Raw genomic sequence first — 27,945 nt, forward strand, 5'->3', positions numbered from 1 at the left:
TCTGGAAAGGCAAGTAGGACCCATGGTTCACATTGAATCTACAGCAGCAAATGACACAGATCCAGAGTTTGCTCCAGGCCACGTGCCTGGGAGTGGGCTTAGGACGTAGGAATCTTTTTGTCTCAAAGCAAAGCTTTTTGGCACCTGAGCCCTGAGTGTTTGACCGCGTAGAACTTTCCACGTGAGAGAATAACAAGTGAATTCCCATGCGATGTCTATGGCTGTCTTGAGAGGGGGACAGACCACTGAAACCAAGGCTGCTTTAACCAAAAGAGGCAGAAGCATCAGTTCTAGTCACCTGTCTTGGTGGCTCCGGGTGGTGAAAAACAGGATATTTGGAAGCCCAAAGCCAACATTTCTGTGCTCAGACCTGAAGTGCCCACTGCCTAGCCTAAGAAGAGGCTTAGATGAAGCTTTACTGAGCTGCTGCTGTGGGGGGTGTTTGCAGCCCATTGCAGCCTTGTGGAACCTGGGAAATTGTAAAAAAAGAACAGAAGAAAAAGAAATGGGTGAGCTAAGAGGACAGTGCTGGCAAACAAGAGAAAAGAGCTTAGGTAGCTCTTAAAACCAGACTGGGAAGATCGCCCTTTTCCATGCTTCCAGAGTCTGGCTCAAGCAAAGGAGAAGCCCCTCGGGCTGTCATACGATTCTCCTCAGAGCAACTACAGAGAATAGGGGAGGGGACCCAGCACAGGTTCAGGGCTATACAGCAGTGGTGCAAAGACATGATTTTGTCACAAAGACCACGGGAACTGTGGTTGCTTTCAGCAGATGGGCAGGGAAGCTGTGGGAATTGTGCCTTCTGCAATGCCTTCCTCAGACCCTTCTGTAGCGATGCATTTTTATTTTAATATACTTAAGCCACTGGGAGCAGCCCCAAAGTTGTGCGTGCAAAATGCCTTTCCCTCCACGTACTCCAATTACAGACGTCTCTGCCAAACCGTGGCTGTCAGGCTGGCCAGGACACAGCAGGTAGAGACGTGTTAAATAGGAAGAGGGATCTCGTCCAGACCCGCTGCCTGATGTGCATGCTCCTGTCAGTTAACATCCCAAGACAACACGGAGAGCGAGCCCACAGCTGAGGGAACACACATCCCTAAAGCTTCTTAATGACAGCTCTCCTAGGAAGCTCCCGGGGATCTCCTGGACGCAAGTTCTCCAAATGCCTGGTTAATTGTTCCCAACGACGATGAGGGAATTCAGAGTTACCAGATAGGTATGGTCCTCAATAATCAACGTGTTGTGCTGCTAGAAGACACTCCTTCAAAGGCCAAGTCTAACCTGCTCTTTGCCTCAATTTCCCGATTAATGAAACAGGAACAATTAATACTTGCCTGGCAAGGATGCATCAAGAGTTGCGTTCACTTACGCAGTGCTTAGGACACCTAAAGCTCTGCACAGCCAGGCTCAGAGGAGTGCCTTCGTACAGCTGCTCCAGATGTGAGGACACTACTTGTAGTCAGGAGTTGGCCAGTTTTGTTTGCCTTTGTGTGAGGTCACTTTTTAACTGTGGATGTGGTTTTATGAGTATCTTTGGAGAAGATTAAACCATTTATCTTTACATTCCTAGATGTCACTGGGCCAGGTGGTCTGGGAAACCTTGCCAGCAAGTGAACAAACACTGACTACATTTATCCTTAAATGATTTAACTGGGAAAACCAGATAGGTGCCAGTGTAATCTGGTATCTGCTTGTCTGAAAATACAGATAGAAAGGGGCTTTTGCTGGAATAGCCATTCTGCTCCTTTCAAAAATCTGGCTTGGTTTGATTACCAGTGATTTTTAAGGCCTGATCCATTGAAAGGACTTTGGACAGAGTCCTTAAAGAGCATTCACATTTTTGAAACCGTTCAATGTCCTGTAACCTTCTGCTGTGCTAAGAGGATTAGAACCGGACTGGTATGTACAGCATGAAGAAAGATAGAAAGATGCTATAATTGAAAGCTCAATTCTGTCCCATAAACATGGTGCGTGCACAGCAAAACACCACCTTTTAAACACTGGCCTAGCAATGGTACAAATCATAAATGGCAAACGTTTAGCTTTGATTTTGAGAAAGAAGTCTCTTTGAAGAGTATGTTAGGGAGCACTTCTCCTATAAAGAGTCACTAGATCCTTTTGCTTTTCTTTCTGTTTCTGTGTTGCTTCTTTTTTCAGTTCTCCAAGACCTTTAATTTCTTGCAAAACTTGTGAGGCTTGCCGAAGTTGTTCTACTGCCTCATTGAGCAATGTCTCTGCCATCACTGGGGGTCCGTTCCCCTCCTGGGCCTGTTCCAACCCTTCACGTAAAACCTTCTGCAGAAGTTTTTCTGCCTTTTCCCTTTCATTAGCAACTTTCTCCTCCATTTTAGCTAAGCAGTGATGGGAATCCTTGGGGAAACCTTGGCCTGGAAGTGCTCTCTGTGTATTTTTGGAATCAGACAGCAAGTCTCCCAGAGAAGAACTGCGAAGTTTGAGACCTGAAGTGCTTTCTACAGACGCTTTCTTCTCAATAGCTGCTTTTACACTCTCATGGCCTGTTTCTGTAGCTAAGGAAGTCTCTGTCTCTTCTGCTGAAGTTTGCTGTTCCTTCTCGGCGGAGGTTCTCCCATTTCCTTCTTCAGTTTCAACTGTTGGGGATGTGGACTCTGCTCCCTCACTGGCTGAGATCCCATTCACTGGGGGCTTGGAGCTGCCAGACTCCAGGTCTTCCCGAACGCCAGCTTCCAGGTCACCGTGGCTGGAGTTCATTGTGGCTAGCATTTTTTCTGACAGAACCTTAGGAGGAACAGGAGGCTTTGTAACATCTGCGGCGGCAATCTCAGCAAGGTTGTCTTTGCTACTATCTCCTGATGATTTCAAGTCTTCTGCGTTTTTAGGCTCAAGGACTGGTTGGTCCCAAGCTACTTTTAGCTTGTCTGGCACGCTCTTAGGAAGAGGAATTGGAGCTTTTGCTACCCCCCTGTTGCTGACCTCAATGAGGTTCTCTCTGTTCTCCTCGCTTGGTGCTTGGGATCCTTCCACATTCTCCTCTGGGCTTACAGAGTCCTCTTCCTTGGCATTTACATCATCCTTTGATGCTATGCCTTCCTTAAGCTTCTTATCTGGAGGCAACGGAGGAGACAGAGGTTTTTTCTGTTCCTGGTCAGGAACATTGTTCTCTGCATCTTGGTGTTCTTTTGTGCCAGTGGGTTTTGTAGGTGGCATAGGTGGCTTTGGAGTTTCTTTCTGAGGTGGCTCATTGTCACTTTCGCTGATAGTGGAATCAAAGTTTGGCGGTCCGTTGTCTACTATATCCAGATCTAGTCGCAGGATACCGTCTGATGTAGACTTGGCAGCCTGAAATACAAGAGTGAACTTTTTCAATATCTATCCCATCATTAATCCTGTGCTCCGTCCTTTAACTTGAGGTTACAAGTGCAAGACCCTCACAACCAGCGTGGCAAGCGAGGAGTTGCTGCTTCACACATCCACCCCGTTTATACTTACGTCTGTCGAAACTGCAAGAAGAATCTGACTGAAAAAATAACCGGTGCTCTTAAGAGCCGCTTTTTCTATAGCTCAAGAGTAATCTATGGAGCTTGCACTTCCCCCCTGCAGCAGCAGTAGCCAGCTCTACCAGTGTTAATCTGGTAAGTGAAACCCAATGTGATCTGCTATGCTAAAATTTAATGAGCTATGATAATCACGAGTCCCAAATATTTCACCCAACAAAGAAGAAAGTTGGGTCAAGTCAGGTAGATTGCAGCAAATCTTGAATGCATCGAGTGAAGCACTTCCACCCCCCTGCGTAGCCCCGCTTTTTCCCCAGACCAACACGTTCTGTGAACGTCATGAGCGTTTTGCTGCTGAGTTATTTTCTGCCTGATGGTGCAGCAACTTGCACGAGCGTATCAAAGCCAATGACCATAAGCAGTCAAGAATTAGGGCAAAAGCACAGAACTTATTTTACTACTTCCTTTGAGAAGAACGTCTCAAAGCCTGTTCCACAATCACCTTATTTCTTGGTTTTCCTGTTGGTGCTCCGCGGTCAGCTCTGCCATATTTTAATTCTTTATCCTGTGGTAGCTGGATCTCTCTACCCCCTTCATTTACAACATGCCTACACCTGCTTTCTGCTTTTGGGACTGTCATATTTTCACATGAACATATAAAAGAAGTTGCTCTTTAGATCGCTTGGCCAGGGATACTATTGTAATACCGTTGCCTTCTGCTTGCTTCCTCCAAGCTGATGTCATCCCTGTCTTACCGGGGCCAAGCCTAGCGGGTTAAACCTCCTTCAAACCACAGGCTGTGTGCAAATCACTCTAGCAGGGGGGTTTTCCTAAAAAGGATGGACTTAGTAAAGACTTAGTAAAGTAATTGCAGCCTGTAAGCTCAGTGCCCCGGAGGGAGAAATGCGGTGACAGTTCCTGTGTGAGGGAACCCAAAACCACACGAAGGCATTGCTGCAGCCAGGGCCAGACTGCTGCAGTGCAGCGAGTTTAGTTAAAGCCTCTCTTTGCCTTTCCAGCCCATCAGAGAGACGGAGGCAAGCTGCATCCTGGCAGCTTGGCCCTGACCTGTCCTCACCTGGCCTGCTTTGACACTGAAAACCATTGTTCATCCCATTTCCTTCACGACACTACAGCCAGCAGCAGTGATACCCATCTTTCTGCAGGCTCTATCCCCTCCCTTTCCCCTCATTCCTGCTTCTGAATTTGTAAGCCAGTTTCCCCTGAATTTGGCTGAAGGTGAGAGGTCTTACAGGTATTAACCTCAGAGGTATCTTGTGAATTTAGTGAGCTGAGTAGGGGAGAGAGATCTTTTTAGTGCCTAGGGAAGGGCTTCCTACCTTCCTGAAGCCATATGAGGCCACAGAGAATCCACACTTCATTGCTGCTGTGACTGTTGTCATGTTTTCTTCTGCGGTTTTCTGGAGGAGTGGATGGGAATCTATGATTCATTCCCATGCATTTTTCTAGAAGAGACACTCTTCCTCCATTTCTATGCAAAGTAAAAAGTCTTGGGGAATCTCATTTTCTGCACGAGGGTCATCTGAGTGCTGTGCAGACACATAAGTCAGAGTCTGGGAAGTCTGAAGAAAGAAGGTTTGATTTAAAAACCTTCCTTGGTTGAGATTAATGCTCTGCTAAAATATCAATCTGTCTGTGGCAACTTTTTCATAAATCACAGGAATCAAACATTAGTAAGAACCTCTCGCATAGAAATGAACTGCAAGTTTATTTTGTGGTGTGTTTTCTTTTTTTTTTTTTTTTCCAAGTGATAGATCCAGAAAATCAGTTAAGAGTAGACAGACTAGTCCATAAAACTGCCTGGGAGAATAATGTATTCTGTTTCAGACCTAAGGAAAGTCTTGTAAGCTTGAAAGCTTGTCTGCTTTTTCCAGTTAGCTTAATAAAAAATACAGCTTCTCCCCACACACCGTGCAGTTCTTCTACCTTTAGACCACTGTGGCTACGAAATCATCACTTCTTAGAAAATAAATATAGAAGCTTCGGTCTCTTCTGATTAAACTGAAACTATAATGGCTCTCACCAGACGGTGAAGCAGCTCCTGAGTTATGGAAAGCTAAATATATCGTAACGTGTTGCAGCAACTACAGATCTATGGGATCCTGGAGCTTCGTTAGGGAGGTGCTGGCGCAGTCTTTCCCGGAGGAAGCTGTTTCCCTTGTCAGCTTTCTCTGGGCTCTCTCTCTACCTGGAGTTTTCCCTGGGGTTTTGTACCTAAGTGGAAGGAGCAGCTCTTGGTGATCACAGCTGGGGAGATGGCTCACCAAGGGATGCACTCACCTCCTTTAGGTGACTTCTCGTGGGTGGCCTGCGTCCGTGGGTCATTTTCACTCTGTCCCGAGTTACGTGGTCCAAGGAAAGGCTCTCGTCTACTTTCACCTTCAAAGGGGAGAAGAGGAGAGAAAGAAAAAAGGAAGAGGGTCATTAATTTCTCAAGATACGTCTGTAAAGTTCTCGCTGTCGCACATGAAGAGATGGAGCATTTGGATCCAGGAGGGTTTTGAATATTTCACCACTACAGTCTTCGCCTCAGACCTTAGTTACAGCTGGCATGCAAAGCCCTGCATGTACGTGATGGATATTTAAGGTATCTGTCCTATACTGAGCCGTGTAAAGACACTCCAAAGCAAAGCATCCAACCTTCAGAGGTTTGCGACGGCTAACCTCCCCTCTACCTGAAGGGCAGGGAAGGAAGGACACAAGGCAGCTTTGTTGTCCTCGCTGCAGCCTGGGCTTGGACCAGCTCCTGCATGTGGCAGAGCACAGCGTCGAAATTGCTGTTGCCATCTTAGAGGTGAAAGCTCATTAATAACAGTGACCTGACTGTGAACTGTATCAGCAGCGCTTCGTTACAGACCTTCCCTTCTACAGTTCTAATGACTGCAGGATGCTGAAGAGAAGGTGTGAGCAGTGACCTGGATTAATTGCAACTCTAGCTGAATTAACACATTTGTTTCCTGGAATCAGATGAGAAATCCACTGCCTCCTGCATGTGGGGAGGGAGGTCCCTGTATTTCTGGCAGGTATTTCTCTGTGCTGGCTCTGTGACCGCCCGCCCACCCGTGTTACGATGGCTGGGGGCTGGAGTCTGCTCCACGCAGAGGGGCAGCACCAGAGACTGGGGATGGTGAAACATCAGCGTGTCCTTGGTTTGCTGGCCACCAGTTTGTACAATAGGAAAGCTGGTGAGGGTGAAATAGGGATTTAAAGCGAAAAATGGGTCCCAATCCCTGGCTGATATGGCAGAGTGGTTTTACAGCTCTTTCAGCGGAGAACAACTAATCCAAGCCAGCTGAGGGCTTGACCTGTTAGCTTGTGCCTGTGCGGAAACACTTTAAATCTGAGGTCTGATCCGTACTGGAATGGATGAGAATTAGAGGCTGGCTCCCTCTGAGAGCCTGGGTCCTCGTAAGGAGGATAACCCCAGGCCATGGGGCAGGGAGGTGACCCGAGATCCCACCTTGCTGTGCTGCCGAGGGGTGTGCGGAGTTCACTGCCCACCGGAGAGCCACGTGCCGTGTCCCTGCAGGCAGCTCCAAGCTGGCGTGGGGTCGCTCCAGCAAGGGCTGAGCAGCATTGCATTACAGGACATCACATCTCCCACCCGCTGAAACGTGAGAGCAGAGCTGGCTGCTAAGCTCTCTGCTGCTGGGTTTTATCTTCCCAGGCTGCTGCTGGTCCCAGCTGGTCCCTTTAATTCCATGTGCTGCTTCCCACTTGGTCCAAGGGCCCGAGGAACCGCTATACCCCACTACCAGCAAAAACCTGACACTGAGTGCCATTTGCCTTGGCAAAAAGGGAGCGTGTTCCAGCCTCTCCTCCTGCTTTTGCCCTCTGCTGAATAAAAACAAAGCCCAAGCTCTCAGAGTTCGCATCTCTAGCACCGTATCTGCAGCGCTTAGCCCTTTTCTCAAAACTTTTACTCATTGCTTCGGTTTCCTTTGCTAAACAGATCTTGCTGATTGCTTCGTCCCCTCATTACGCTGCCCATTTCTTCTTGAGTCATTCCCGTGATGGTGGTTTTGTGCACTTCCTTTCAGTTACTGAAACAACTCCTGAAATCAGTTCAGGGCTGATTTACCAGCTAAGAGGGAGCAGGGCAAGGTTAGTCAGGCTCTAGGATGTGCAATTTTCATCCTTGGAGAATCTGGGAGTGCAGGTGTGCTGGGGCCAGCTGAGGGGCAGGCAGGTTTGGCCGGGGCCATGGAGTAACTTTCCACCAGACTTCTCTCCAGACTGCAGGCGGAATAGCTGGTGGACTGCGTCACTTCAGATTTTTCCAGTCTTGAAGACCGGGCTATGTCCTAACCAAATACCTCCATTTCCAGGCTGCTTGGTGCTGAGGATCATGGCAGTGTGAGGAACACAGGTCTCTCCAGGCTGCAGCCCCAGCTCTACACAACTCAGCGCTGCAGCTGCTTCTCTGCACCAGCCGCTTCCATTGGGAGAGCGCAACACCCCTGCATTTGCTGATCCCAAACCCCCTGAAGCCACCAGACCATCTCACACTGACTTTGGTGAGCTCCTGTGTCCCGTGGGCCTCCTGAGGAGATGTTAGCTCTTAGCAGCACAGACCATCCCTCCGGCACACCGTCTACTCAACCAGCTGCCCCCTCCTCCCCGCATCTAACCCCGGCCAGAAGACAGGGAAAAGCAGCAAGACGTAGGATGGTGCAAACGGCTCTCTACATGTTCTACCTTCTTGGGCTGGGAACTGACGTGGCTAAAAGCTCCCAGCCTGCGGGGATGCGACCTGGTTTGCCTTGAATACCATCTTTCTCTTTCCTTCGACCATGGCTGGCACGCAGGAAGGACAGGGAGCACGGGGGGTCAGGCAAGTTCTGCTTTTAGCTAAAAAAGCAATGGATGAGAACTGACACAGAAATACCGGAGTTAGAAAACTGTTCCTCTTACCTCATCAAATACTTTGTTTTTGCCTCTATCGATCCCTTCATTAAGAGCTTTTATCCACGATTCCTTTTCTTCCAAAGTTGGAGCTTGAAATTTGATATCATGAACCTGCAAAAGCAGAGAGACGATTTTTGCCTAAGCATTCCTTGCCAGGAACAGAGAGGTAGCTCTCTGCTCTCTGTATCACTTTAGTTTCTATATAACATCCAGTTCCAGCCTGTGTTTAAACTACAGATTCCTTTGTGCTTTGGCAAGTGCTTCACTTCATAGCTCCCATGAACAGGATTTTGTTATGCTGAACAGCTTGTTGCTGTAGTTTTATTTTTGCAACTAGTAACTAAAGTAGTAAGAAAGTAAGAGTTTCTTCCTTCTGCAAAACGCTCGGAATAGCTCTTAGAGCAGCAGCCAGTTGTACAGCGAATGGTCACACTGTCTATAGAGTCAGACTGAAAGTCCAAGTCATTTTGTCCTGGTTCAGATGCAATAAAGTACTTCAGCTCCAACTTCCCCCGAGGCTGCAAGCAATGGGAAGGCTGCGTGCGGCGGGCTCTGCCCGTTTCCCTCTTCCTGCGGCTCTGCAGAACAGAACTGATACGGGAATCTGGGACTCTGACCTTGGCTGCACTAACCCCGACTCAGCTGAGCACGGACGTGATGAGGCATAAGGGCAATGTAAGTGAAAAAATTAACCGTATCTTTTTCTGTTTGCAAATGAAGAAATGCAGCAGCGAACGCTACAGACATACACTTTCTGGGGTTTGAACAGCTGTCCTAAGAAGAAGGGAAGAGTCGGCCATACAAGAGGGAGCTGGCAAGAAGCACAGGGCCCAAATAAGGAGGGAGCGATGGGTGATTGCATGGCCTGTCCTCCCTTCAGCCAGCTCTCCCCTTCCTCCAGGGCAGTCCCGTGGCTGTGCTCAGTGTTTCGAATCTCTTCTTGACCGCATCAGGAACAATAGGTAGGGTGTTATTTATTTCACTGCTGTGCTCTCTGAGCGCCTCACCAGTACTACGTAGCTTTGCCCCAAAGTACACTTTAGGTGAGAGAAATATCATCTTCGCGTTACAGGTGGCTCTATGGCAGACTGGCTTGGATCCAAACAGCTCCATGCGGTGCCCTAATCTGCACTGCGCAGGCACACAGAAATGCTCTTGTGCTAAAGAACATCATCAAAGTTGCAAAAATCAAGTACTTAAAAATTAGATAATCCCAACGTTGCCGGGGCAGTCCCAACTCAGCCTGCTGTGCATGTTCCTCCTAGCACCTCTTACTGAGCTATCCCATCCTGTGTTTTATCCTCGTGGGTCAATATGTCTTATTGATTGCACTCTGCTCAAGCCCTGCCCTGAAAACAGAATTACTGATTCCCCCGACAATCTTTTCTTTGCTGCTTATCACTACAATATCCGGGGGCTTCACAAATTACTTTTTGGAGCAACTGAAATTATCCACGTCTTACAGGTGGGGAGGTGAGATACAGAGAGGCTCATCCAAAACAAATACTAGCTGGGTCTCTTTTGGAATAGTTTTTTCAGGTATTTAATGGTATTTAAGGTATTCTGCACCTTCCCATTGCCTTCAAGAGCAGTTGTGGTCCCAGCCTTTTTGTAAATGAGGCTCAACATTCTGAAATCACAGCCCTGTCTATAGAAAACAGGGACTATATAAAATGAGGGTGACGAAGCTAATGGTGACTGACAGTCAAATGCTTTTAGCAGCTCCCTGTTTTGTTTATGGCACAACAAAGCAGCAACTGTTTTGGGTCTCAGCAACTTCTGAAGGTATCATCAGAAATTCTGCGGCACTAAAGCCTGGTCTCCTTACACACACTCCTGCTGTTTAGCTAGAAACCGACTGCCCTTCCCTTCTGCATTTATTCCTCGCTTCAATGCCATGGTTTCACATCCGCACATCACAGCGACAAAGTGCCAGACCCTCACAACCAGCACGGCAAGCAAGGAGTTAAAAAGCAATCTGGGGAAAGATTATTTGTTCAATTAGTTTGCACATAAGGTGACGGGACCACATGTCTTCCTGAGAGCTCAGAGGAGAGGTTGAGGCCTGAACTACAGCCTGCTGCAAAAAGAGCCCTTTGTCTGGGGCGCAGAAGGGCCACGCTAACCAGGGAACCTAAGGGAAGGCAAGGCTCCAAAACAGAGCGACAGCCAGATTTTGTTTTAGTCCAAGCAGGCCTGGTTTTGTGTGTGCTTAAAAACTTTTTTTGTTTGGAAACGATTTTGCCCCAAAGCTTTGTGATTATAAAAGCTTATGAGAAAGCTCTACTTGTGAGCAGCTGAGCTGCTGCACTGCCTGGCAAAGACCTGGCAGCCTGCACCAGGGTTTAGAAATCTCCGTACATGTTGTTCAAGGGAAGGATTCCTGCCTCGCTTCAAGCTTCCTCTTCCAATGCCACTTTCTGTGCCTCATTCTCGGCCCCTGAATAAAGCCTCCGAGACTGTGACTAAGCGCTGGTGTCAGCAACCCCGCGGCAGGGCAGAGCGAAGCCTCGAGGGGATGGTTTGTCATTCATGAGAAGCTGAGATGTCCCTCCGGCATGCAGCCCTCTGCCGCACGGTGTAACGCTGACCGACCTCTGCGGCCACCCAACGCAGCCCCAACGGATGGTGAGGGAAAAGGACTCGTGAAAAGATGCTCCCAAGACGGCAGCAGAAAGAGCCCCCCGGGTTCCCGATGGGCTGGGTGAGGGAGGACAAGCAGGACTCTGCGTGGGACCCCGCTCCCTGCGACGGGGCAGCGCGGGCAGTGCCAGACTCACGCTGCTGCAGCCCTGCTCCCTGCTCGCGCAAGTCCCCGGGGCTGTGACAGACAAGGGACTAGCAGGTTCCTCCCGGTACACCCAGTTATCTTTGTTTGAAAACTTTTTTTCTTCTTTTTAGAACAATATCCGCAGACACCAAGGAAGCGTCATGCTGCTGGGGTTCTGAGGCTGGTGCTCGGGGTGCTGCCGGCCAGAGTCCCTTGCCTTGCAGTCCCTTGTCTCTCTGCATCCATCCGTGGCTCGCGTCCTCGGCCGCGGCACTGGGGAGAGGAGGCTAACCCAGAGCAGGGTGGACGCTCTCTGTAAAGCAGAGGGCTGCGGAGAAGAGGCAGGAAGGAGCTGGAGGAGTTGGTCTCAGTCCTGCCTGCCACTGGGGCTCTGTACACTAGTCTGAGACCCCCAGGTCCTCCACAAACAAGAAACAAGTGAATTTATCTTGCCTGCATTTTTACTCATTTGAGCGTTCATAGATATCAGAGGATGCACCTGAAGATGGATACTCCCCACAAAACGTTAAGCAGGGTCTGTTCTCCAGCAGCAATTTAAGGAGAGAGTCAGTGACACCAAATCTAAGAGGGCAGCAGGCACATTTGCTCTCCTTCTTGCTAAGCCAGCTGAGACTGAGTCATGCCATAAACAACAGGCTGGTGTGCCAGGAAAAGCTGTCATGGCTAAACCTAATGTGATAGTGACCATTGTAAGCCATGAATACAGACTACGCAATTTACTGTCAGTTAACTCGGAGCACAGCACGGCCAGTCAGCTCCTGCTGAATCACTGGCTAGATGTCGTGCAACAAGAGGCTTACACACGGGTCACTGTCCGTGATGGCAGCGAGCGCAGTGTCCCCGATTGCTCCATGTCTCCTCGGAGACATCAGTCTCTTCAAGCAGTGACAGTCTCATGGCTATGCTGACCCTGCTTTCCAGGAAAGAAAAGTGTTCTGAGGGTCATTCTGTTGTACCTGCACTAAATGATTTAACAGACAAGCTCTGGAGAACTGTATAGCTGCAGTTTAAAAGACATTTATCAACACTAGCTCTTTGCTGAGCAATTCTGCTGGATGCTGCTGATCTGCAGCAAAGGTGGGTGACAGAAACCTGTGCTTGCTCCTCAGCTGTTTCAGTGCAAAGCCTGCTGTTGGCTTCAGTTCAGTGGGACTGGGCTAAACTGGACTGTGAACTGCTGGTTTAGGTGTGGGAATGTGTTGCCTTCTGCTGACTTTTGGTACGGGGTGGTCACCTCCAGCAGAAGCCAGAGCAGAGCTGGGTCAATAACATCTTAAACTACCGAGAGTGCACCACAGTCTGTCTGCCAGACGTGAGGTCATCTCCTGCCTTCTTCTACATGACTTTGTCAGGTTAGATCATGGAGGGAAAAGTGGAAGCCAAGGGACTGTCAGTTAGGGAATTCTTGTGGTTTTCTGCAGCTGAACCAAGAGCTACCTCATCCCTGGGAATAACGTAGCATCTCTGCCAAATTGGCAGACCCCAGGAGCAGACTCCTCCATGCACAGGGCAAACGTGCCTCACCGCGATCTACTGCAGCTTCCAGGCTGGGCCCCTGCTGAAGGCAGCTGCAGGTACCTCCAAAGTCGACTAAGGGAAAAATAAGCAATGGAAGTTTCCACCCCTGACCGCAGGTGTGGATTTTGTGGCTGGCCGTGCCTAGGAAAGGACGCGTGGGGAGCTGCAGTGCTTGTTCGTGGGCTCTTTCCCTTACTACCACCCTCTTTCTTCCCATTCTTAAGGCTTTCAGACCCGCTGAATACCAGATTTGTGCCAATCTCTGTAGTCTCTAGGCAGTTTACACCAAGCATCATTTTCACTGCTTTTTGCATCGTGAGTACGTTTTAAAGTCTCCAGGCCAAGGCTGCTGCCCTTTCTTACAAGCTCAGTTCTCTGCATCCAACAGATTTCATTTAATTGCTGTGGGTGGCATGAAGCATTTGAGTTTTCTAAGCAGAACAGGTCTTTTGCACACTTCCAGCTTCCTTTGCTGAAGAATTGAAGCTCAGGGGGCAGTGCTTTCTTTCAGTTCTGTACCAGTGCAGGCGTGTGACATGCTCATATTGTCACAGCTTAACAAAAATGTCATCCTTACAAACAGGGCAAGCAGAATCTGGGGTGCATCCATCAAAGACCAGCGTTTAGCAAGGCAACTTATTTATTTGGGTGCAACTTTAGCTGCAGAGTAGTTTTAACTGACTGATTCATCTCCTCTGCTCTTCAAGAATATCCCATCCAAGATTTAAACTGGGATTCCCCTACAGCTGAACTGGGCTCCCTGTATTCAACAGGGAAACTCCTATTTGTGCACTGAAACAGAAATAGCCTTTCCTAGCTTGTTTATAAGTCCCACAAACTCACTGGCTTTCTGCATTCCTCAGCATTGTGCTCAGGAGAGGGGGCAAAAAAACCCTAGCAAGATCTAGCAGGACTTGGCAAGGCAGCTCACGGGGTGATTTTAAACTGTGGATGGCAGCAAGCCTCCCAAATGGAAAATGTTTAGCTGATCTATATCACCACAGCTGCAATTTCAAAACAGAAGAAGGACAGTTGTGTACATTGGCCTCCTAACTGGAGCCTGTTCTAACATCTGCCAAAGTATGTTGTGTGTCAACACCCTCACCAGATTCCCAGCCAAAAGGAGGGTGGGAGGGGAGCTAAAAACAGGGAACTTTTCATTTATAAAAGCCCTTCCTTTCACCAAAAGAGCCTTATAAAAAGTAGCCTCCATCTAGGTCTCCATTTAATCAGTGGCATGAAAAACAGGGGAGCTGTAAACTTGCCAACATGCCAAAAGGATGAAGTTACCCTTTCGGGGCAGAGTTTGGGCATATCTTTCTCCTAGCAAGAAATGAAAGGTTTAGGAACAGGTCTCACACCCTGTATTGATTCATACACCAGTGCAGAGACTTATGCAGCCATTACACACCGCGCCTCTCCCAGTAACATACTTGCAGTATATTCCTACTACGTAATAATTCCTCCTATGCCGCCCAGGCTTTTATTCGCCTCCCTGGGAGTAGGTGTGCACTTGTAGTTATTGAGCCACCCCCTAGAAAACACACCAAGCCTGCCAGGGTTAGCCACTTTCAATCTAAAATTGACATTATTTCTGATGAATCAAGTTACAAAACAAACGCTAAACCTCCACTCAGGCTGGAGAGCCCCACTGCTCTGGGATCGGTGCTGAGCAGGAGCTCACTAGCCCAGGGTGCAAAGTCCCAGGCTACCATGACTTCGGTGCATGGTGCTCAATATCACTTTTCTGCCCGATACAGACTGCGCCTACTTGCAAAATGAACATCATTCACCTTCCCTCTCCGCCTCCACCCTGGTCCATGTGAGTGTTTTGGGGCAGGACAGTCCTTGTCTTGTTGTTTTGAATGAAGTTTAGCACAATGATGCTCTGAACTCAGCTGGGGTCTTATTATACGAATAAACACTAAGTGACTGGAGTGAAAGCATAAGCAACAATGACAACAAGGACTAAACAATCCCCATTTATTTAAACAAAATGGAGATGAGGGAATGCAGGCAAGTTGGTATTTTTGCCTGTTCACGTTCTTATGGAAATGAATATGTTTTGTCGCTCACAACCTCTCAGATTTGCATGGGGAGATTTAATAAGATCTCTGATGCCAATAAAATCATGATTAAATTAGAATGTAAGTCAAAGTGCAAGGCTTCAGAGCAACAACAGAAGCATCCTAGCCCATAAAGAAGCTGCAGCAGATAGCATGTAAGTAGGAACTAAGGAGAACTTCCAAAGATGTGTAGTGATGATGAGCCTACATAGGAAGCAAGTCAAGCGCGTCCTTGCATGCAGTCAGTGCTCAGATGGATGTATAACTTCTTTGCAACACCAGCCTGGATGTGAGGTTCTGGATCTAACCAGATGCTGTGCAGGATGCTAAAGATGTAGAGTTTTCTGAATTCTGCAAAATAAATCTTTTCTCCTAGGAACTGTTTGGCTGCAAGTAACTTTGCACTGGAGTTTCTCAGATCAACAGTTCCAACTCCGGGAACTGTCTCAGTACATGGATCGGGATCATCGATTTCACTGGAACTTAGGCAAAGGTACAGCATGTGCAGCTGGGACCGGGACACTTCCTCGCCCAGAGCACACGGGGGAACCACAGGGAATGGTCATTCTCCACTGCTCAGGGAGTACTGGAAGAAAGAATATGATAAGGCAGGAAAAATAGCAAAAGGAAAAAGCTGAGTCGCAGAAAGACCCTTTCCCCACCACAAGAAGAAAGTCTACAAGACAGTAGCGTTCCTCCTTGCACAGTGTAGACCATTCACAGCCATAGGTCATTTCTCCCAGCTGCCAAAGAGCTAAATCTCAGAGCATTTCATCTGCTCTGGGCACAGCTGTCTGGGAACTCATTTTGGAGTCTGCAGACTTGAGGGTGATGAGAAAGGCAATCCTACCTTCTTACCCGGGGAGCGGATTAAAATGAAACGGTTTTTCTTTTTTAGTAGCGCACGGAGTTCCTGGCACTTGTCATAACTCTCCAGTTCCACTGTTTCTATGCACTTCTGTTCATCCTGCAGAGAGGGAATGAAACATTATTATGAATAGGAGGCACTGACATCAATCATCATCAAATTCTGCATGTCTTCCCCTTGCATCTGTCTAAAAGCTCTTCTGCCTTAAAAATAACCTGCGTGCAGACAGCAAGACCCCATAAATCAGGCTGGCATCTCCCTAAGAAAACATCCTAATCTTTAAGCTACAGGCCGATTTGTGGCCAGTGGTCCACAGTAGCTGAGCAAATAACACGTTGTGGACAGTAACACCAGCCTCTGCCATCTCTTGGCCTCATCCAGGCATCTGCAGCCAGAAACAAGGTGGGAAGGTCTTTGCCCATCACCCTGCCCCGGCCACAGGCTGAGAATGTGCTGTCAGTCCTGGCATGGGAAGGAGGAATAACATCATGCGCTCTTATAAACCTTCCTGGCATGATCTCTGAGCGCTCCCCAGGCTTCCCCTTAGCTTGGCGACACTGCTCCTCCCCACAAGGAACGCAGGAGATGTTATTCTGCTTTTTCCCAGGAAAGACGACGCAAGCATCAGGACGGTCCAAGCAGCTCCCCAGGAAGCCCAAGGCAGAGCAGGGATAAGAGGCGAGCCCTGCCGCCGCGCCGAGCCTCAGCAAGGTCAGCGGGAGCCACGTGCGACTGGGACACACTCCTCTTGCAGCCACGCTCTGAGCTGTCAGAATGCTTAGGATTGGAAATACAGTCCCGTACAGCCAGCAAAACTGTCAGGGCCAGCGTCTCAGCGGGGAATATTTATCTCTGGTGTACCTCCACTGATGACTGCCGGCTGCGATCTTGGCTCATTTCTCCCAGTAACATAACTAAAATTCCACACGTGGTGCGTGGCTCAGTTCAGCTGCGGAGCACCATCCCTAATAGGAATCGCAGCGTAACGCTGGGCAGATAATATTCTTCATGTCTCAGTAGCCCAGAAGAGACCAAAGCTCCCTTTTCCTAAGTATTACCCAAATAAGCAGTGAGAATCGCAGAGCGGTTCTTGCCGGTAAAGTGCTACAGTCAGCATGCCTCATGAACCTCTCTATTACCACCCTAAATTAAAACCGCTGGCCATGACCATCCCCAGCTCAGGCTCCGCTCCCAAGGCAGCTCCTCGTACCCGTATGAGTTTGTATTTAGCAATTCCTGTAGCGGAGAGGGGGTGTGGGGTGAGGAAACGTGTCGTAGCCAGGAAGCTGCTGCGTGGCTGGAGGCAGGGAATGGAGAGTTCAGAGGGAAGTGGGCTGCGGGGAATTTCCTCCCTTTACCACTTGACATTTAAGTCGCTGTGCAGAGCTCAGGCTGTGCTTAGGTTTTTTTAACCCTCCTATCTGGGGATGGGGGCCCGGCAGAGCCGACGCCGGTATGCAGAGCAAGTTCTGAGCTACTGAGGGATGTCTGGATCTAATTTAGGTTTATTATTGTAATGACATTACTATTTATTTCATTTAACACTGAGTAGGTGAATGTGACCAGAGAACTGGGAAAACGTATGCTAGGAGAAGGAGATAAATCCTGCCCAAACCTAAAACCTAGCAGATAAAATCCTGCTGACGTTCTGAGCCCTTTGAAGGCACAAGGCTCCTGCTGCAATCCTGGTATTGCAATGTCACTGCAGAAGGACAGGGATGGAAATAATAACCCCTCAGCGGCCAACAAATGACAGAGAAGGGTGAGGTCAGGAATACATGCCTCGGGGATGGGTGATCTCATCCTGGCCTTTGGTGGACGACCGCCCACATCACAGCACTGCCGCCCGGCCGGTGCGGTTACCAGCTCCGACGTGAAGTTTGCTGGGCTCAGGATGTAGGCGGCTTGGCAGCGCTCCGACCGGAGACCGGCACGAAGCCTCCTGCCCACCCTCCCGCTCTCGAGAGCAGCTCTGTCCCCGGCAGAGCCCACTGGCTCCACGTCACCCTCCTTGTCCACACCATCCTTCCTGCCTCTCGGAGAGGAACCTTCCCTCTGATCCCGTGCAAGACGTCCTCCGCTTCCTAAGAACAGCGGAGCACCGAGCAGGGGGACAAGAAGGACTTGGCAGGGTGGAGAGCTGTGGTTTTGCCGTGACATTGCCTTTGGCATCCGGCTGCCCCTCTCCTCCCTGGGGAGGCTTGGAGGACTCTGGGCTGGCCAGGGAATAAGGGCAGCGAGGATGGGGACGTGCAGGACCCTGCGTCCCAGGGGCACTGTGCAAGCTATGGCTCCTTCATCTCAGAGACTTGAACTTCTCAAGTAAATTATCCTCTTCAGGGAGGGCAGGGAAGAAAGCAGCCAGAGAAATAAGAAAACTCCATGTCTGAGGGCAAAGGAAAAGCATCTGAGTTCAGGGAGCACCAGAATGCGGCTTTTGTTTCTGTTTTACCCTTGGCACGTGGCCATGCCCTCTCCGTGAGCCTACCTGGGTCACAAAGAGATCCTTTATGTTTGCCCTGCACCACTAAGATAAAGACCGAAGGGCCTGATCCTGCCACAGGTCTCCAGGTCCCGTCAACCTCCTGGGACCTGGAGGATACTTAGCATCACGCAGAGACAAGGTCGCTTCCAGAGTTCTGCCCCGACACATGGGTCTCAGACATGCGTTCTGGACAAGCTCCTGCTCCATTTGGTTGCTGGTGTCCCAAAGAAGTTAAAGCAATCCTTTTACATCGTCCTGAGAGACAAAGGTTGAGTCCTCACTCGGTGGTCGCACCTCCCTGCAGCGCACAGCTCGCAGGGTTGTCCCATGTCCCATCAAGGCAGGGAATTCCCTTCACCTTTCTCTTTTCCTCTACAGATTTTAGGGGATTGTTTTTTAAATTGCTTTCGTGCTTGCTGTAAGGGACAATCAATAAGACACTTAAAATCCTGGTAAACCCCCTACATTCATGATTTAATGCAGAAAACCAATTCCATTAGCTATTTGTGGAGCAGACGCTGCGACTTGAACATGTATGTCTCTGTAAGCTTGGCCCTTAAGAAGAAAATTACTAAACATCTAAACATATTAATGCATGTGCTTAACCAAAGAATCACACTTGGCAAACAATTTCCTTAATGAAAAGTTGATAAAAAGGGGAAAAAAGACCCACTGAAATTTTTATTTATATGAAGGTAAAATCTCCAGCAGAGACCTCTTCACTGACACACATTCATGGGCTGTGACCCTCAGTGTGCAACGTCTAGACTGCCCGAAATGATCATTTACTTCTCCATCTGAGGATCTCAAAGCGTTTTAATAAATCACTTTTGGGTATATATTGCTATCACTTTACCAGCGGCAACATGCAGATGTTAACTGCAGGACTGTTAAATGCTGAGTGGATCCTCTGGTCTCTAGAAGACCCTTTGCCTAGCAGGTTTTTTCCCTGTCAAATACTACACTTAAAAAACCCCTCAAAACAACAAAAAAAACAAACTCTAACCACTAGCTGCACTGCTTAGGGAAAAGAAACCAAAGCCAGGACTGATGCTTTCTAATCCATGGAGCGATGATATCGATCTGTGTAGCCTCTCTGCATAGGATTGCCTCTTCTTCAGATGCCCTCTGTACCTTCTGCAAGGCCTAATTTTTATTCTTGCAAGAATATGCAGAGAGAAGACAAGAAACCCCGCTAGAAAATAACCTGCCCGCTTGGTTCTTAGTTTACGTGAGGGTACAGATGTGGGCTGCTGTAGACAGAGGCACAGCAGGTAACAAGAAATCCATCTCCCTTCATTCCACATCTGCTGAAAGAAACCTGAAGCCCGGTGGGATGGCTTTCACCCCGCATCTGCTCCAGGTAACACAACAGCCATTTGCAATTTGCCTTCCGGAGGTAGCTCCGCTTTAAACCAAACCCAAAGCCTGCCTAACAGATGCAATATGGGGAACGCGCTCCCAGGGCAGGTCAGGAGCACATTCCAGGAGATCGCTGTTGATGATGATAAATACAGTATTTGTGTCCTGCTCCCTGTACTTCCCGGTGACACGGTACAACGTTACCGCCTGCGTCTTGTGTTGGCCATCCCCTCTGCTCTTGTTTCGCACACACAAACCTCGGCTAGCCTCATGCAATTGCACAAACAAGCGTGCCTGCATATGAAACAACGGTAAAGGCAATATTAGCACCTCTTCGTGAAGGGCTCCAACCCACGAGGGACTGATAAAAGCACAATGCGTCCAAGTCACTAGCTCAGTTCCTGGAAATCTGATGGGCTCAGACCAGCTGAAAGACTCAGCCTCTAAACCTGCCCTCCCCCATGGAAGCTGACCTCCCTCCCGTTTAACCCATGTAGGTCTAACTTCGGATACGTATGGGAAGATGCTTGTCTTTCTGTCACCTGAGGGTTTATCTCCTTTCTTCTTCCAGGGTCCCAATTCAGCAAACACTGAACAATCCCATTTAAAAATGTTTCACAGCCTGAGGATGGTCTGGGATGCTGTGTCTGTCTCCAGGGTCACACAAAGCAGAGCAGGTATGTGGAGAAGGTCCAGTGAGGAAAAGGGCAGCTGGAGCTCCAGAAATAAAAGCCACCACAGCACGCTGCACCACGGACCCTCCTTTGACATTGGGCAAGGCCCTTCTCATCTCAAAAACTCAGTTCCCCAATTGTAAGATGGAGACAGCAACACTGCTCTAACCCTACCGTATTAAAGGAAGATAAATACAGTAATAAACACGAACTGCCTCAATTCTGTGGCAACGGGACCCCTCCTGAGTGCAGAAAATTGCCATTTCCTTTAGTTCCCCTGTAGTAAGTCTGCACAATCACATGCTATCCTATTGTGCTACCAGATAATTTTGTAGCAATTTCCTCTCCTAAGACATTTGACTTCACTGTAAGCCAGTTTAATAGCCTATAGATATTAACATGATCCCTTATTTACAATAATGGGACCTTGTAGCTACTGCAGCTTACAGATGCAATTTATTACAGGATGTTACCACAATCCGCAGGCTACCAGAAAACGTTATGCCTGGTTGTTACAAATGCCATTTTCCTTGTTGAGATAATAAAATAACCCTTTAAATGATTGGGATTTTTCCTTCTTCTGAACGTCTGTGAAAATTAATCTTACTTTAAAAGCCTCCTTTTCCCCTGTGGTCATGAGAGCCTCCATATATCTTGTTTTTAAAGGCATGCCCTTTAAAAAAACCTACGTCATGTTTATAGATTTTGAATCTGCGAGTTCCTGGAGCTTCAGCTGGAGTCCACAGGTGTCCGGGGCACTGGGAAGCAATCCGCAGAGAGTCAGCCGTTTCCAGGACCAGGCTGCATCTCTCTGCGTAAGAGAAACCCCCACCGCTTTGCCTGCCTTCCAAGCTGCTCATCACCTGACATTAACTTCTCATTTCGTTATTCTTGCACTCTTCATGACATTTCAAAACTAAGAACAAACGCCTCCGGAAAGCTTTGGGATTCAGGAAGAGCAGGAGGGTTCAGCATATGGGAGGAGGTAATACCCTTTAACCTAAACTGTTTAAAACAAATCTTCTTTATTAGGCAACAGTATGTTTTTCGAAAAAGAGAACCAAACTCATTTGTCAGTCCTGTTGTTCCTGAAACCATCACGGCAATGCAGCTGCTGAAACATTTCCCCATTCTTCTTCCCTTGACACGCTGCACAGAAGCTTTACAGGATTTTGGTTTTATCGCATCCCGATGCCCACGAATGACCCAGATCCCCCGTGTCAGACACCGCCCAGGCACGTGGTCCTCGTGCAGTGAGAAATGCTCCTCCATCCTGATGCACACACAAGCTTCAAGCCACCATACACCACCCCTAATCTCAAACCTCTCCGAGTTGTCGCTGGTGCTCTGCACTGTAAGTTCTAACTTTTGGGGCAAACTCTGCTCTTGCAGAAGCCCAGGAACCGAGGGCCTGACTCAGGGAAGAGCCACCTTTGCAGCCCAGCAAGACCAGCCCTGCACTCTCCGTTCTTCTCACATGAAGATGCAGGACAGATTTGGCTTGGCTCTTATTTCTCATTTGATTGGAAACAGCTCTAATGAGGCCATGAACTTAAGGCACGCCATTTATCTCGGGAAGCCCAGGACAAGGCTCCCAGGGGTCCTTCGCGCAGTGCTGGCTCGAGTAAAGGGAAAGGATGAGCCAAATCCAGACTGCGTCCTTGCTTAAGGAGGACAGCAAGCACTCACAATCTCACTCTGCCTCCATCGGTGGCTAAACGCAACCCTGACGAGTCTGGCTAGCAACAATTTGAGCTGCTTGAGGGGTGCCAAACAGCTGCAAGGTTGCCTGCCGTTCCCTCAAGAGGCAGGTGGGAAGTCAGCCTGCTACAATCCGGTTTTATCCTTTAAACGCCAAAAACGCATCGCACATATCCTGCTTCCGCCCAAAGCTTTGCTCCGTTCGTCTTCTCACAGGATGTCCTGCCCCCATTTTTTTTTTTGGCAATGGCACTGTCAAAATATTTACTGGCTAAAATATTTATAATATATAATATACTCTAAAATGCAGCTGCTGTCTCTTCTTTACAGCATTTACCCTTCCTGGAGATAACTGGAGCAGCTCTTTTGAAAGGAATGGGCTGGAGGGAAGAGTGAAAAACACAGGAACGTGTGTCACCAAGGGCCTGATCCAGCCCCTCATTCAAGGCCGTTAGCTGTGACCGTACCTCATCCTCATAGACCACGAGCTGTGTTTTCCGTAGCTGGATGTAACGATCCTTCCACAATCCCAGGAGCCCCCCACTGCTTTTCTTAATCCAGCCGTATTTCTCTGCCGTCGGAGCAGACTTTGGTTTCTCTGAGACCTCCTCCTTTGTATCCTGCAAGGACAGAAGGGAGAAGGAATTACGGCAAAAGCACTTTCCATTCATTCAATGAAGGTCATCAGAAAGCCTGCCCAGACAGGACCTCAGCACCCACCACACCTGGTCCCTCCCCACCACATCACAAGGGACAAGACTGGCATCTTCCAGAGGAAAACTCAACCAGCTCCCACCCCGGAGCTGCCACAGGACTGGGGCGCGGGCATGGACCCCGGCCACCCCTGGGGACGCTGCTGGGATGGCAGCAAGCCCACCTTGCTCCTCTGCTTCCCCAGTGGCTCCGCTCCCCCCTCTGTGGGGGTACTCCCTGCTCGCTGTGCACCAAGTGCTCCCTGAAAACGAGCACCGATTTGCTCTCCGATTTGCTCCTCCAGCTCTCTGATGAACCCCAGCGGGACGGATCCTGCTGGCATCAGTAGCAACGCTCATATTTTAGCCCACTTCTGCAAGCTTCTCCTCTAGGTCTCTACGTTTGGTCATTGCCCCCAAACCAACCCCCGTGGGCAAATCCACAGCACGAGGGCCAGGACTTCACCACATCTGCACTAAAATGTTCCCGGCAGGCTCCTGCGTGGTTTGCAGGCAGAGGAAAGGACTGGCAGGGAAGGCAGCACCATGAGTGGAGTTTTCTTTTTGTCCTGCCTTTAGCTCCTTGCTGTTTGCCACAGCCCGCTCCCACCCGCCCGCAGCAGCCCAGGGAGCCCCAGCATCCTGCACTGGGAGGCTGCTGGATTTCCAGGCCTGGTAAAAACCAGGAGATGCATAACTTCCCTGCTTTGAAAAAACCGTCAGAAATATCCAATATCAATATTCTCGTCAAACGGAGACAGGAAACGTGAGACGAGGAGCAGGGGCAGCCAGGCTTATTAGCTGCTGCCTGCCTTCACCAGCAGACTCGGTTAAAGATGGGAGTTTTCCTCCCCTCCGGTGCGCTGGAAGAACCTTTGCAAAGGCGGGATCCCCGTTTGCCCCCTCGGAACACCCCGCTGCTCCCAACACCCCGCGGACCCCTCAATAAGCCTCTTTCCCCAGAGCAAGGCGAGGGGAATCCCTCGCTGAGCCAAATCCCCTTACACAAACACCTCGCCAACCTTGTGACTTGTAAGGAGAGGCCAACCCCAAATCCTCCAGCGTCCTCCCAGGAACCCCCCTGTCCCCCCCGACTCCATTTCCTCCACATCCCCATCCGTAGTAGCAGCAATCCCGCTGCAGAAAGGCAGCACATTTGCACAAACCAAGGATGCACGACAAAGGCAGAGCCCCAACCGTCCCCAAATAGCCCTCGCGAACTACTGGATGAAACCTTTTCTCGTAAGGAAAAAACCCCAAACAAAACAAACCGGAGCGGCTGGAGCTCAGACATCATGTTTCGTAACACGAGGAAATCCCACGTGCATGGAAGGGAGTCGGGGCTGGACACTCCTATGGCCAGAAGGGAGTGAGGACAGAGCGAGGGAGTACGGACGAGCTCCAAAAATTCAGAGGAGAGCCTTGGTAATAAATCTGTTTTCATGCACCAGACTCCCAAGGAACACGCCCTTGGACAGCAGCTGCCATCAGGGTGAGCTGTTACTCTAAAGAGGGAACTCGCACCCATAAAAAGAGGAAAAACAAATTAAATGCCCCATGCACCCGCATTTATCCCGATCCCCGCTAAGGTCGGGAAGAGGCTTGGCTTTGCAGGTAGGCTCAGGTGCAGTCCGAGCACAAGAAACTCAAATAAACCGTGTATCATCTAAAAGAAAATCAGGCGGAAATCTGTAACATCCTTGGCACCCTTTGTAGAAGTTATTTCGATTGTACCGAGCTGTGTTTGAAACGGCCACAATACAGGACGACAGAGCATGAAAAAGTTTTCCGGGAAATGAGGGGTACTGTGTGTTTTTTTGGGTTTTTTTTTTTTTTTTTTTCAAACTTGACTTTTTAGGTTGCCAGGAAGTTGTATTCAGTTGTGATCTGCGACTTCAGCAAACATCAATTGCTGCACAAATATAGACCTGCCGGTTTCCTGAGCGAGCACCCTTTTGATGTCATTTTTAGATAATTGGGCACGGACTTTAACCTCCCTCGTAGCAGTTTTGCATGGATGTAACTGTACGAAGAGTTTATTTAAGTGATTGCAGACCAACAGCTGCCAAAATGTTTTTTACTCCTTAAGTTTTTTTTTGCTTTGCAGATGAATTTTCCCTGCTCTTTCTCCCCACCTGGCAGAAAGGCCATCTGAAATCACACGGCAAATATGTCTATCCGTGGCCTCTCCTGGTGCTCTGCGGAGTGAAAACTACCCCATCGCCTCTGGTTTTAAAAGAAAAGTAGTCCCTGGGAAGACACAGCACTTAACATCTACCTCTGAAAAACCAACCTGCCCCAGTAACCGCTTTGGTTGGAGTTCGGGCTCGTGCCTGGACTTCTGCGCAAGGCAGAGCTGCAAAGCTGGGGCAGAGCTCGCCTGGCAGCCTGCGCTGCCCGCGAGGCTGCCTGCTCCCCGTGGGCTGGCCGGTACCCCCCTCCGTGGCACTGCAGGGTGCCCTTGCAGCTCACCCTGTCCCCAGACCACTCGGGAGCCCTGGTTGGAGCCACCCGCCTGGAAGGAGCCACGCTGGGGTTCCCTCCACACCAGGCAGGACTTCCCGGCTGTGCCGGCAGCCGGGAGCATCCGCAGAGAGGATCCGTGACTCCGAGCCCCCGAGTGCCCCAGCTGAGCGGCCCAGGAGAGGGAAGGCGAGATGAGATGGAGAGTGCTGGTCTCAGCAGATGACAGCAGCCACGAGCAAAGGGCTCCGTCCCCCGCACTGCGCAGGAGCCACCCGAGCCTGAGCTGCCTGGTGCCTCCTCCAGTCCCCGCTGCAATGTGATGGGTGCAATCCTGCGCTCCGTGGGTGCTGGGGGCTGCTGAGCTGCCCAGGCTCTGGGTCAGCAGCTCCCACCTTGCACACACACAGCACGTCGCAAGATGGGGGTGCAGTTGCTGTAATCCCTCGTCTGCAGGTTAAGGGCCTAAAAAACAGATGATGCAACTTGACCGTTTGTTCCTGCGAAAGCAAGAAGGGTCTCGGAGACGGTGCTTGACATTTTTTGTGGATTATTTTTATAGCCAGTTCACGCCACCCCTGCCCCGAATCAGGGAGGGGAGGTTGGCCAAGGAAGGGCACCGAGATTAGGGCTTTGTGTCCGCCCTGCGCTCTCTGCCTGCAATTCCACGACTAAAACTGGAGCACGGCACAAAGAGATGAGTTGCTGTTGTTAATTCAGCTTTATGCGGGTATTCCTTCTGCAAGAAATACTAAGATATCCTTTCTGGGATGCTCTTGGGCTAGATTAATTCCTGACAGTGGTGTGAATCCATGAGAAAAAACCCACTGGCATCAGCCAAGCGAGCCAGCATAAACGAGGGAAGAACTGAGTTATCCCGTCGCTGGCTCATGCCAAAGGCATCGCTCCCAAAAACCAATCCATATGAGTCATTTTTGCAATTTATATCACGGTGGCATTAGAAGCGAAACATGAGTTTCACTTTTCCAGCCTGGTTTAGGCTCACGTTTCACAGCTCAGCAGAGATGCCAAATTAGGGGGACAGGACAGCTTTTTATTTAACAATTAGGTGGCTGTTTCTCCCCTCTCCTCCCCCTGGATTTTGAGGGCCCACAAACGCACATACTTTTCATGTCTTTAACTAAAAAAACCCCAACAGTTGAATCGTGCCGGTGCTTGCACAAGTTACAAGTGCACAGAAGTGTCTTACCCAGTTACAGTAACTTCATTTAAAGCAAGCAACTCCTTTATCACATACTCCTCTCTAGCAAGACACCCTGATGAACGCCTCCCCGGAGACAACCTGCATCTCCAGACCTCCACTCTTCTTCTCCCCTTCCACGTTATCTTCCAAGCCCAGCTGTTAGCGCTTCCACTTCTCCCTGATCCGCAGGAGCAAAACCGTCTCACTGGAAATAAACTGCTCAGATCCACGTGAAACTTGGGAAACTGCATCTGACGCCCCCTCCCGAAAGCAATCACCGGAGGATTCATTTATCGTTAACGAAGAGCAGCCGGTGAGCCGGTCGGTCAGTGCTGGGGAGGCATCGGGACAGCCGGAGCCCTGCCAGCCCTCCTCGCTCCCGAACCCCAGGGACTGCCACGAGGGCTGTGGTGGGTGCAGAGCCCCTTCGGCCGGCAGGCGCCTGGTGAGCACGGACGCCAGCTGGAAGCAGTTTCTCTGCTGTGGATTAATTTCATGGATGCCGGTGGATAATAACAACTCTCAGTTGCTACCAACTCGGGCTGCCTTGCCATCTCCCCACTGTTTTAAAAAAGCTTTCATTCTTGCCACAAAATGTTGGGAACTGAAATAAGGAGCGGGGGGAGAGACAAGCCACAGCTACCGGCATCGCGTGTACTAGAGCCTGAAGTCCTCCCGCCCTACCGAGAGCTTTCTTTGTGCATGAGCAGCAAAACCTCATTTAAGGAAAGGAAGCAGGAATAATTGCGCGGCCAGATGAGGGGAGAAAACGACCTGTTTAACTCGCTAACAAATTTGTGGCATCTTAATCAATCCGCACGAGGATGGATTATTGGGGCGTGATCCCATGGATGTGAAAACCTATATGTGCAGGAGAAGCACCACTGCCCTACTCCGAGTTAAACCTGTCCCAGGCAGAGACAGAGGAGGAGGAGGAGGAGGAGGACAGACTTGGGGAAGGCTGCTAGGTATGTGGACATGGCCAAGCTTGCGGTCTGACCCAGGCCCAGCTCCAGTACGGAAGTACAACACCCCAGCAAGAGTCAGCACAAGGTGGCCTGAGCAAGCGTGGCATTTGAACAAGCCCGACTCTGCCAGCACTCGTCCTCCGGCAGCGCCAACATTTGCCCGTCAGCCTCACCCGGCCGGTGAGAAAGTTTAAAACCTGAAGAGCTCTCGGGATGCTCTGCCCCAGCTCCAACGCACCCGGGGGAGAGCAGAAGGCAACGGGGGGGGCTGCTTGGGAACAGGGACCCCCGTTCTCTGGGTCTCCATTTCTGCCCCCCCGCCCCGGGCTGAGGCTGCTCCCGCAAAAAAAAAAAGCCCAAAGTGGTCGGTGCGGTCCTCCGCCCCCCTTCCCGGCCGGCAGCGGTTGCGAGGGGCTCCTGTCCCGCCCCGGGGGTCCCGTACAGCCCCGTCCCGCCCCGGGGGCTCCCCTCCCTGTCCCGTCCGCTCCGGTCCCGCTCGGACTCACTTGCTCCATGGCGGGCCGGGGCCGGTCGCTCCTCGCCGCCCGCTCAGGGGCTCCGCCGCCGCCCCGCTGCACCGCTCGGCTCCGGGCGGGCGGGCATGCCGAGCCGGGCCGGGTCGTGCCGAGCCGGGCCGGGCCGGGCCCCGCGGCTCTCGCCTCCGCACCAACTTCTCGGGGAGCAGCAGCAGCAACGCCGGGTTTCCGGCGGCTCCGGCGCTGCGAGCGAGGAGGCGGGGATGCCCCCGCCG

The 27,945-nt window shown here is 50.1% G+C and overlaps 1 protein-coding gene across 1 annotated transcript; it reads right to left on the reverse strand.

Annotated features, from left to right (window-relative positions):
• On the reverse strand, positions 1-27,863 carry PLEKHO2 (pleckstrin homology domain containing O2). Its single transcript, XM_075159813.1, has 6 exons — positions 27,701-27,863; positions 22,335-22,487; positions 15,628-15,744; positions 8,409-8,513; positions 5,775-5,873; positions 1-3,318 (listed from the first exon to the last, which is right to left on the reverse strand). The coding sequence occupies exons 1-6, from the start codon at positions 27,707-27,709 to the stop codon at positions 2,080-2,082; spliced, it is 1,722 nt and encodes a 573-aa protein (XP_075015914.1). The 5' UTR covers positions 27,710-27,863; the 3' UTR covers positions 1-2,079.
• Positions 27,864-27,945: the final 82 nt, after the last annotated feature.

The sequence above is a fragment of the Calonectris borealis genome, chromosome 11 (assembly GCF_964195595.1).
Source record: "Calonectris borealis chromosome 11, bCalBor7.hap1.2, whole genome shotgun sequence".
Taxonomy (NCBI): Eukaryota; Metazoa; Chordata; class Aves; order Procellariiformes; family Procellariidae; genus Calonectris; species Calonectris borealis.